This window comes from Lupinus angustifolius, chromosome LG12 (assembly GCF_001865875.1).
Source record: "Lupinus angustifolius cultivar Tanjil chromosome LG12, LupAngTanjil_v1.0, whole genome shotgun sequence".
Classification (NCBI taxonomy): Eukaryota; Viridiplantae; Streptophyta; class Magnoliopsida; order Fabales; family Fabaceae; genus Lupinus; species Lupinus angustifolius.
Genome location: NC_032020.1, coordinates 6721138 through 6733534, shown reverse-complemented (window position 1 = coordinate 6733534; position 12397 = coordinate 6721138). Strand labels below are relative to the sequence as shown.

At 33.1% G+C, this 12397-nt stretch overlaps 1 protein-coding gene across 1 annotated transcript; it reads right to left on the bottom strand.

Moving 5' to 3' along the window:
- LOC109361840 (agamous-like MADS-box protein AGL62) lies at positions 10394 to 11152 on the bottom strand. The gene has a single exon (XM_019607374.1). The coding sequence runs from the start codon at positions 11150 to 11152 to the stop codon at positions 10394 to 10396; it is 759 nt and encodes a 252-aa protein (XP_019462919.1).

Here is a 12397-nt window from a genome sequence, read left to right as displayed (position 1 = left end):
AAAACTGTTGCGTTAATCGATTATCCCTGTTCTGTTAATCGATTAAGATTGTTCTGTTAATCGATTATCTTCATCCTGTGATCGATTAATTAGGGGTGATTCAGCATTAAGTGTTGAGTTTTGAAAAGCGGCTATTCTAACCGGTACACCTATTCAACCCCCTTCCCCCTTCTAGGTGTATTGTAACCACTGATACCTAACATCCACTTCCATAATACCCAAAATGTCATTGATGCCAAATATGATCTGAAAATGATAATAGAATTAATCAGGCTAAATAATCTCAAATTAACTCATTTTAGGAATATTAGTCCAATAAAGTCTAAAACATTAAACCATGTGAAACAAAGTCCATTAGGCACCAAGAATCATCAATCATGCTAAATTAAGGTTATTAATAGTGTGTAATATATTGTTCATCACTATGTCATCTTCAATAGCGCATATTGAAAGCTACGATGTGGAATAGAAGTACATTAACAACGCTTCCTATCACATACACTGTTAAACATAACTCATTCAAGTCAGCGCTAGCGTCACTGATGTTCAACAATGTTGTTTCAAGAATATGTTGTTGAAGTTACCCATATTGACAATGCTTGCTTTAGTATGCGTTGTGGATGTTCTTCCACCTCATTTTCAACAATGTCATTCAAAATTGCATTGTTGGATGATCGTTATTAATTACGATATATGGTATAGTAATGGGTTTAGGATAGTAGTATACACATTTCATTTATGTCACTCATGTTAGATACATAAGTTTGTCAAAGCTTTCAATTTGTTGTATGCAAATGGTTCAGGTGTCAATACTGTTGAGAATGATTGTGCCTAACAACATAACCGTAAAAGTGTTATACAATTAGTGCATTCCAAGAAATTGGATATTACCATTTTGTATTTCAAGAAATTGGATATTACCATTTTGTATTTCAAGAAGTTGGATATTACCATTTTGTATTTCAAGAAATTGGGGACATTGGTTGAATAACAGATGTATGAAGATTAAGGTCACGACCTTACTGTAGTGAAAAAATGAATTGTAAAAAATCAATAATTTCAATAGGTAAATTACAGGTTATGAGATTGTGTTTCTTAAGCATCAATGTTTTTAGTGAATGCAAGAAATTCTTGAATTAACATCATTACCAATCATTTTGAAGACTATGTAGTTGTTCTTCCCTTTTCTTTTAGATTGAATTCTTGCATTATGTTATCTGCAAAGTAAAAGCATGACTTAATATTTAAAGGAGAAAATTATTTGAAAAGAGCCACTTAATTTAAACACTCTAATTTTCATAACAAAATAAAATAATAATAATAATATTATTATTATTACTATTATGCGGAAGCTTAAAAGTTATCGAATCATTAATAATCTCCTTCAAAAAGTTCACCTCTTTAATTTCATTGAATATTAAAAATATATATTAAAAATGGTAGAATATAGTTCATAAGTCATCTTGAACTCATCACATATCTCATAAAATAACTTATACATTAAAAACCAATTTCTAAGTAATTTAGGTGCATGATCGTGATCTTCATAGTTTAAACTCAAACTCCTTAGACATCTCACCTAGAAATATAAAAAAAACTGAGTATAGTGAGATAAAAATCACAGCAACACTATTTTAGAAACTTTGAAACTATGATATTCATAGCTATCACGAGTATGAAAAATATCCATAAATAATAGTAATAAGGATTAATAATCACAATATAGCATCTGATTACGTAATTGACAAATTATAACTTATACAATATCAATTAGAAGATAAGTCACACAAAAATAATATCACATTCAATTTGAATATGTGACATTAATTGTCTTGAACTCTCAGTCCATGATTTAAAGTTTGCACACAACATGCCTGCTAGAGGTGTCTACCCCTCATTCAACGCCCCCGATTTGTATGAAATGTCTTACTCCATTTCCAGAAAATAAGCATGTCTTCATGCTACTAAGAGTTCATTTACCCTACCTAGACCAATCAATAGATCCTAATATCTCATTAAGAATCAAATCAATTGGGTCATAGACGCCATGAACAATCACTAATCAACACAATTGAATCATAGATTCCCTCAATAATTATTCAATATAATTGAATCATAAATCTCATCAACAATGTTCATCATAGATACCCTCAACAATTATAGCTATGAAAGACATATCATAGCCATAAAAGGAGCACTTCCTACATAAGCACATAATTAGAAGTGAGTGATAAAAACGAACTTAGTTCGAAAAGTTCTTTTCTTTAAACAATTAAATGACAACTTTTTTCTTCGATAAATGTAGTTGCATTTACAATTCATATCAATAATTATCAATCTACTACATGATTTTTGAAATAACATATTAGAGAGAAGACGTATATATTACTTCAAATTTGTATCCAATCTTAACCAAAAATAAACAACAGCTCAACAAAAACAATAACCAACAAAAATTAAAGCTTTTATATTCATTTAAGATGATAACTTTGATTATCTAACTGTACATAAGTAGCATTGAACTTTGTGCCTCACCTAAAACGATACATTTATTTAATATAATATTTCGAATTTGTATCTTACCCAAACAAAAAATATCAGAAGCTCAACAAAAATAATACTAGACTCTGAAAAAATAAAAACACCAAAAAATCAAATTAAAGCTTTGTATATGTTACAGGAAATAATAAAACTTAATGACATATGCAACAACCAACAATATATTTTTTTCTCATTGTTATTCTTACCATACCCTGTAATGGAGGAGGAAATAGACAATAATATGATCATATGAAGCACAAAAGATAGAAACTCTTAAAGAAAACATTTCTAATAAGTGGAACATAAAAATCAAACCAATGTGCTTGTCATAGAACAGAGGCATGCATTGCATTATGTCATCTTATTAATAATTGTGATATTAGGTTGAGTTGATAATCATCTGAACTGCCTAAATGGTGATGAAAGAATCCCATGCAAAATTGATTTGTTGTCGATTTATATTACGAATCTAGAAGTGAAATTGAATTAGTTAATGAAGATGGCCTCAGAATTTAGAAGGGAACTCATATTTGTTTAATTGTCTTATACTCTCCAAATATAGTGAGTGAAGCATTTCACCAAATACACTTGCTGCATAAATTCCTTCATTCACCTCTTCCTCTCAATGTTACATGAAAGCAAAAGAGATGTTTAATTTTTTAAAAATGGGGAACCAAAAAGGTTTCATATTATGACTAGTACTATAAGAATATGGAATATATTTGTTCTTATTATTTTCTTGTAGTGCTATAGTATAATATATAGTTTGCATGACATATTAGTTTTGATTGTTGTATTCAATATTCCTCCATTTTCTCTAGTGAGATACAAATATTAATTGATAAAGAATATCCTAATACATTGCTCATTTTGAATGTTTAATTTTGGTAATTCCTAAAATATTTCATTCCTTTTAATGCTTTGATTTTGTATCCTTAACATGCCCCATAAGATAAGGGTACGATTAGATACACCTATTTTGAAGCGGAGATCTTGGTGCTGCAGTTTGGACAATGGTTTTGTGAGACAATCTGCGAGTTGATATTTAATGGAAACATGTTGGACTCATATTTTGTTATTATGAACAGGATCTCATTATGAACATGATCTCGGACAAACTGAATATCTATGGCAATGTGTTTCATGCAACTGTGGAAGACCTGACTGATTGTGAGGTAAGTAGCTCCCATATTATCACAGTAAATGGTAGGAATAATGGTTAAATTGGTATGTAGTTTAGAAATTAGGGATGACAACCAAAGAACTTTTGCGGATGAGGATGCAAGAGCTCGATATTCAGCTTCAGTGGATGGTCGTGCAATAGCTTTTTGTTTGAAAGATTTCCAAGAAATAAGATTACCACCATAAAATGTAATATGCGTAGATGTGGAACTATAATCATCTCGATTTCCAACCGAATCAGGGTGCGAGAAGGGGAGCGCTTCAAGTGGAGGCCATGAAAAGTTGTAGCTTTGAGACACATGAGAAGTCTTTTCAAGGTTGCAGAGTGTATAGAGGATAGATGTTGCATGAATTATGCTAATTTATTTACAGTGTATGTTATATCTAGCCTTGTTATGGATAAATATTGGAGAGCTCCTATAATGATTCTGTATTCTGTACTACTTTCTAGACTAGAGCCATCATAGCAAGTAAGTAGAGAAGAGGTGGACATTGGGGAATGGACAATCTTTGCATCTGCCATCTTCATGTGGGTAAGCATGAATGTATTTATGTTAACTAAGAAACAATCCTTGCATGGTAGGAATCACTTCAACGCCCATAAAAAATGAATGGAGCCCAAGTCTTTAATGGAAACACATATAAGCTAGTTTTAAGATGTACTTGTTTATTGCTTGATTGTTATATCAATGTATTAAACTCTGCAGCCATGACGACACGCCATTTAGGAGATGCCATTGCTTCTGAGAGACATGTGGGCTAATGTGATGATGGGAGAGGATGCTTTGTGACCAACAATAACTTTTTGTTAGGTTTATGTATGTTTCGCATGGACCGGGAGATGGTCTCGAGGACTCAGACGATGTTGTTGACTTGCATTTCATTGGCGGTGTGTTATGTGGTATTATTGTAGTTGAGGGTTGACTTTCTTGTTGTAGGATATTCATGTCAAGGCGTATGGGTTCATTGGATGGAGGTGAAGTGGAGTTGTTAATGTTGTTTTGTGTGCTAGTTTGGTGGGAGTGGGGAGTGGCATGGGATCATTTATTATTGGTCGATGTGGATGGGGCAAAATATTAGGAATAAGAGATTTGGTTTGGTTGATTATGTGAGTAGGTAATGTAATGAGATTTACAGTTCATGATTCAGATGATAGTTTTGAGTAGGGTGAGATATTAGGTTGTGGTAGTGGGAGCCAATATATGTGAGAAAGGGAATTGATCTTCAACAAAATTAACATGACAATATATGTGTATCTTTTGAGTGCCTTGATTGAGACAAGTATATGAATGATATTGTATAGAGTAACTCAAGAAGACGTATGATGTACTACATGGGAATAACTGTTTGTGGCATATGGACGTAACCAGGGATAATAGAGACACCCAAAAACCTTTAAATTTTTATAAGATGAAGGTTTATTGTGTAGGTGATAAAAAGGTGTTTGGATACCAAGATGGGTGTAGACATTCTGTTAATGGGATATATAAATGTTTGAAAGGCAAAGCAGTAATATTGGGTATGTGATTGCCTTGAGCTATGCCAATGTGCTCGGGGGTGTATGGTGGAGAGATGAAGTGAGAAATACCATGTGTAGAAAAATGTGATTTTAATTTAATATATTATGTCCCTCCATTAGTGTAAATAGATTTAATCTTGAATGTAAAATATATTTCAATAGTTTTTTGAGATTGAGGAAAATTTGTGACAACTTCCATTTTTTTAATAGATATAACCAAGTATAAAAGGTGAAGTGATCAACAACAATAAGATAGTAGTGATATCTATAGACAGAAGTTATTGGAGAAGGTCTCATACATCAGAAAAAATTAATTCAAATGGAGTAGTAATTTTTATGGATGACTCATGAAATGGTAATTTGTGACTTTTGTTTAAGAGACATGAAGTATAAGTAGTGCTAAAAGTTGAGAACTGGAAGGGATGAAGGTCTTGAGAGTTTGATGTAGTGTCTTAGGAGAAGAATAGTCTAACCGAGCATGCCAGAAGTTGTTATGATACTGTGATGCCTGAAGGTTGGTTGGAGTGTTGGGTGTGAAGGTTGGATGGTGTATAGGTCACCATTAGTTGAATCGCACATCAACGTTGCCTCTGTCTTGAGATCCTTCACATAAAAAGAGAAAGGGTGAAATTTAACATAAACAATGTTTTGTTGACAAAATTTTGTAACTAAAATTAAATAGTGGCTTGCTTTTGGAACACAAAGTTCATAATTAAGATTAAAAATAATAGATGGAGTTGAGATATGTGCAGAACCCATGTGATAAATGGCTAAACTTGAGCCGTCTTCGATTGTAACTGAGGCAGACCCTTCATAGTTGGAGTGAAGACTTAAGTTGTTCAAGTATTGTGTGATATGATGATTTGCTCCACTATCAAGAATCCAATTTGAATTTGCAGTAGCATAATTGGCAGTAGGACTTGATTGCAGAAGATGTGAGCAATATTTGGCAATGTGTCCTGGAAAACCATAAAATTGGCAACATGGAGGAGGACGATTTTCATGAGGAATGCAGTGTCTTTGATTTCTGGATGGTCCTTGATAATGGGGCCAATTAAAATTGTGATTATGTGGGCTGTTGTGGTGGCGTTGAAATGACTGGTTTGGATTGGATGACTCTAATGATGATGAATGCATATTCTGGATAGATCTATGACGACCTCCATGAGGATAGGTGTTGTGTCCACAATAATTTCGTGGTCCATTTTTTGATGAAAATTTGTTGTTGGGACAACAATGTGTGGTGATATATCTTCTTTTTTGTAGAAATTCTTCATGAGCAATTAGGTGGCTATGTAGTTCTTCAAAGTTGAAGGAACATTCTCTTGTGTGAATGGAGGCAATAATGTCGCGATATTCTGATCCCAAGCCATGGAAAATGTAGAGAGTAATATCATCGTTAGAGATTTTGGCATCTAAGACTACTAGTTCATCAACAACACGCTTGATCTGAAACAATAATTCAGTCACAGTTTGAGAGCACTTGTGACTTTTCTACAACTAGTTTTTTAGGGATATCATATGAGCTCGTGATTGATTTGCATATTTGGCTTCAATAGCCAACCATAGATGGTGAGTAGTGTCACAAGAGGAGAATGCAACATTGTCACTCTCATTTATGGAGGTGGGGAGGAAACTGACTATTAGTTGATTATTTGCAAACCCATCTTCATAGGTTGCATTTGAGGTTTTCTGGCCATTTGTAGTATTGAACTCATATTGGGGAGAAGTGGTGCCATTAATATAGCCAATGCATTTCATGCATGCAAGTAACTACATGACTTGTCGTCTCCAAACAAAGAAGTTAGAGGTAGATAACTTGATGGAGATTTGTGCTCCACGTGAAAAAGGAGAAAGCTTAATGCCGCTTGCAGCCATAGAGGATCGCGTGGAGTATATTTGGAATCTTATACCATATAAGAATATGGAATATACATTTTCTTATTATTTTCATTTAGAACAATAGTACAATATATAGAATACATTACATATTGGTTTTGATTGTTGCATTCATTATTCCTTGATTTTCTCTAGTTAGTTACAATGATTAATTGATAAGGAATATCCTAATACATTATTCATTTTGAATGCTTGATTATGGTAATTCCTGAAATATGTCATTCATTTTAATGCTTTTGTTTTGTATCCTTAACAAGTACCCACCTACGTAAATGAAGTAGTGGTTCCACCTGTATTTTAAAAAGAAGTGATCGTTCATTATCTCTAACAAATATCCAGTAATAATAGAACAAATACTAATGTATAGTTTTTGCTGGCAAAGTGACAGAGAACACAGAACAATACAACAAAAACTCAAGGAAAAGTATGTTATTGTAGAGTTGTAGTTGAGAAATCTGTTTCTTCGGTTGATGAATATAAAATTAGAAGTACAATGGGATGGAAAAACATTTTTTAATAATAATATGTTGTTTTCTTATGATGTGGAGAAATCGTCGAGTTATTGAATTCACTCATTTTTCATGGGATGTGTTCAATTAATAACATGAAGTTGAAAATAGTATAATATTTGTTTTAATTCATGGTAAATTTGGAAAAATAAAAAATACACCACGGACAATTACCAAAGATGTTTTGTCTTTATATTTTAGTATTGATATTAAAGAAGTTTTGGCTTTATATATTAGTGTAGAGTATATATACTTAGTTTTATCTCATAGTTTATTTGTAATTCAAATATTTATAAATATGGAGTTATATTCTGCATTCAAACTAATGAATCAATCATACCCTCTTATCCCTACATACGTAACATCTTGATCTTGGTAAGTGGGATAAGGATCACCTATCCAAACACCCTGTGTCAAATCATGTCCCCACCAATTATATTTAGCAATATAATTTAAAATGACACATCATTTTGTATTTTAACAATTTTAAAACTAACATTGTTAACATCCTTTCATCTTCCTCAGTGACTGTTACCGTAAAACCTCTTCATCTTCATCATCAAATAACATGAGCCTGTGACAAAGATTGAAAGGAGTATCTCTCTTCATGTTATATATGGTGGGTCCATTTTTTATTTTTTACTGATTGATTAAAGTTAAATGGTTTTATTTTTCTTTAATGAATAAGATGAATGGGTGATATTCCGTGTGTTCGAGAAGAACAACACTAGTGGTGGCTCCACTGTGTCTGCCACCACCACCAATAGTTCCAAGAAGACTAGAGTTAGCACCTCATCTGCCAGCATTAGCCTAGGCTTCGAATCCGATTCACCTTCTTCCATTTACCTTCTACCACTGCTGGACTCTTCTCCTTACACCACCAGCAACACTGCTACATTCAATGACGGTGATGGCTACTCCTATGACAGCACCACCGTTGCTCAAAGAGAGCATGTGTCTTGTTTCTCCATAATCTCAGCCAACAACTTCAACAATGCAACATTTGATCTTGTTCATCTACTGCCACAGACTCCTCTAGATCTTAATCCTCTCACTCGGTTCCAACACAATGTTGGTGTCTCAGCCTTCCCTAGCCCAAGGTCACTTCAAGATAACCTCCAGTTGTCGTTCTTTTTCTCTCCCACCCGAGCCCATATCAATGGTTCCAATGACATGGCTGTCGTTCGGAACTGGGTGATGTTAGAGGAGTCGAAGTCTATGAAAGAGAGTTTGAGAAAGTTCAGTATCCTTAGAGGTTAAAAAAATGAAAGAAGAGAAAGTAGTAAAATGTTACAGGCGTTAGCATTTTGTTTATTGAAGATAATTTAACTTGTACATTTTTAAACGACGTGACAAGTTCTGATTGGATGGGCTATGAGTGAGACATGGATCTTAGGATAGAGGATCCCATCCGTGGTAAGTGTTAAGCAATTTACAATCATCTAAAATTGTATTTATTACACAACAACTTAAATTGGTATTTTAAATTGCGATTCAGAGTATATTACTTTTACTATAATTGTAAAAAAATAAAGCAAAAAATGATTAATATAATGCAATTATAATTGAAGTTATGTTAAAACTCTCAAAACCACAATAATATTGTAATCTCAATTACAGTAAGTCATGGAAATCCCTTTAAAACGCTAACTTAATAGATAGATAGTAATACAATATCTTAAAAACTTGGATATGCATACTTTCTCCACCTAATAGAATCCACAACTCTTATAAAAAAATATAAATCCTTCACTGAGAGTCACATGAAATTTTTGCTTTGACAGCTTGAAGCTATCAAAACTAAAAGTATCAGAACACTTCCTATATCTAAGTGTGAAGTTAAACATTAGATTTAAGGAGATGAATGAGAGAATTTATAAGTGAAAAATTAATGTCATTGGAACTACTTCAGTTTTGGTTCAAGATGTGATGCCTTACTTCGGAATGAGATTCTTTGCCCCTTAAACTTTATGTATTTCTATCCCGCATCAATCAATGTTTGTCAACAAATAAAAAAAATAACATTATATTTTAATATTATTTTACAAAAGTAATATATTTATTCTATATGTCTAGATATAAGTGGGCATGACAGGGTTAAGAACACCAAGTTGAGACAGATGATCTTCAATCCCTTACTTGTGGTTTTGTACTCTTTCAATGTCATAATAACAATGAAACTCCTAATAGTTGAACGTAGTCCTTTTCGCATATCAACCCAAAATTTTAATGAATTCTACTTAAATTAAATGAAACAAGAAACTTCATGATCAGTGTCTCTGTTTTTTTTTTCAATTCATAATTTTTAAGGTCAACTCAACCATAATTTTTACTTATGATTCTACACGACTCTTTCATATATCTAAATAAATAAATTTAAATTGGTACTATAATTTATAATTTCAAAGCCCTAAATATGTTATCATAATTTGTAGTATTCAAAGAGATCTAGAAATATAAATAAGAAATATGCCCATTATTTAATAATACTTGCAGAACAGCAAAACAATGCAAATTATTATCGACATGCCATAAGATCACAAGACAAACTACAAAATGAAAATCCAAACTCTTACTAGTCCTAAGTCCCAACTATGAAACTGGTAAAGATGGAACTAGAAATACTAAAAAGTTTGGAAACAAAAATAGGGCATATTGTAGGATGGATTTGGAGAAAGTGGATCAAAAGAATCCGCCTACAGGTCCATATCCTCCCATGTTATTATTATTGTTGAAGGTAGGGTTATTCTGAAGCATATGTGGTGGTGGTGGTGATGGTGGATACACCGAGAAATTGTTGAGCTGGTGGCTGCAAAGGGTTGTTTGAAGAAGATGGGCCACCAGTAAAAAAATGAGGAGGTGGAATAGCAGTAGCAGGATCAACATCAACATCAGCATCAGCAACATCAACAATATTCTGCCTTTCAACAACACCAAGCATATTCTTCTTCAGATGCTCAAGAGCCATCTTGAATTGATCAAGTTGGTCTCCATTCATCTCCTCAATAGGAGCAGCCCACCAGAACTGTTCTTGTGCCTTTTTCCTTTGCTTAGCCAGCTCTTCACTGTATTTCTTCTCACTCTCAAGAGCTTCATTGATACGACTAATCTTTTCATTCAGCTCCTGGACATTAGCATTTTGGTGAGCCTCTAGAAAATGCATGTTCTCCAAGTTTTGAGGTTGGTCCCTCATGAGATAGCGGTCTATGACAGCATCAACACCAGGTTCACCAAAAGAGAAAAGCTTGTTTGCAGGAGAGAAGACAATGAGGGCAACTGGTGCATCACAAAGAGTGCAAAGCTCATTGGCTTTTTTGAAAAGCCCATTGCGACATTTGGTGAATGTGACTTGAAGGTTGCTCTCTTTGGTTATCTTTTTCATCTCAATCTTTTGACGACCCATGTTCCTCCTTGAGTTAGAGTTAGATATAGCTCTGTGAAAATGAAAGAGATGAAAGTAGATTAACGATGGAGAAGTGTTGAGAGCGTATGAGTGACACATGAAATGGAGTGAAGGGGTTCTCAATTTATAGGCATTTAATGGTGAAGGTTTTAGTCTTACACTTTGTGTTTGGTATTGCAAACTTGAATGACATTCTTTTTGGCTGCATTGAAATAACTTTTGGATTTATAGATTCTTAAAACATATTAACATGGAATAAAATGTAAATCTTTCACCCAAAAACCTTATCTCATCTAATGGAATTTTGACATTTATTTTATGCATTCTTTCATAAAAAATGCATATAAGTATTTGAATGAGTTGTCCATGACCTATTTAAAAGGCATGTCAATTTAATGAATTGGCAAACACAATCAAGTTTATATTACATCTTATCACCTTTTTGTTTTTTAGACTAAATGCATGCATATACAAAATTGTATTCATGAATTCAATCATATCATTGTTTGAATGATAAAATAGTTTAATAAGGTAAAAGGAATAAAATATATACTCATATTATAATTAATATGCAATATTTTTATAAAGAATAAAACATTCATAGATAATCTTTTCATAATTTTGACGCATGTTTTTATTTAGCGGTATGTTTCATAATTCATAGATTTTGTAGTTTTCTTTGTTCCTATTTCAATCTATATTCGTATAAGTTACCCGCGTATTATATAGCATTTCTCACCAAAGTAAATCCGAATAGGGAATACTTTCATTGGTCATTTTTTGATATTACTAAGAGTATTCCTTCACCTTTTTGGGTAAGCAACTAATCCATTTCAGGGTTCATGACTACTCCCCAACAACTTTATTCTCAGGAATCGAACACTTGACCTTAAAGATCTTATGTGTAACGCCCCGAAAAATACTTCTAAAAACATTGCGGAAAAATGGGTAAATTTATTTTTTTGAAATGGGGATGTATAAAATTGTTTCCTTTTAAAACCTTCATTTTCCGGGACATCACTTTAAGTAACTCAAATGCGGAAAATCAACTTATCGTTATCGAATGATAACTTAACCTGATTCACAATTTCCTGAATAACACAATGCATATAAACGGTTAAGTCATCTTTAGTTCATACAAACTAAATCAACAAAGGCGGAAACTACATCGCCACTAACGTATACAAAATCCAAGAAGAAAGGGCGGAAATACTAATCATCGCCAACAGACATTAAACAAAGACATGAACAAGCTGAAGCCGTCAGTGTTTCAAAAGTCACAAAATGATAAGCAACTCCTAGCTAGGGTACTGCCTCTTCCTCAATTCCTCATGCCCCCTCCTG

Excerpts from the sequence above, each read along its gene's own strand:
- LOC109361840 (XM_019607374.1), bottom strand. The coding sequence starts at position 11,152 with ATGTGTCACTCATACGCTCTCAACACTTCTCCATCGTTAATCTACTTT.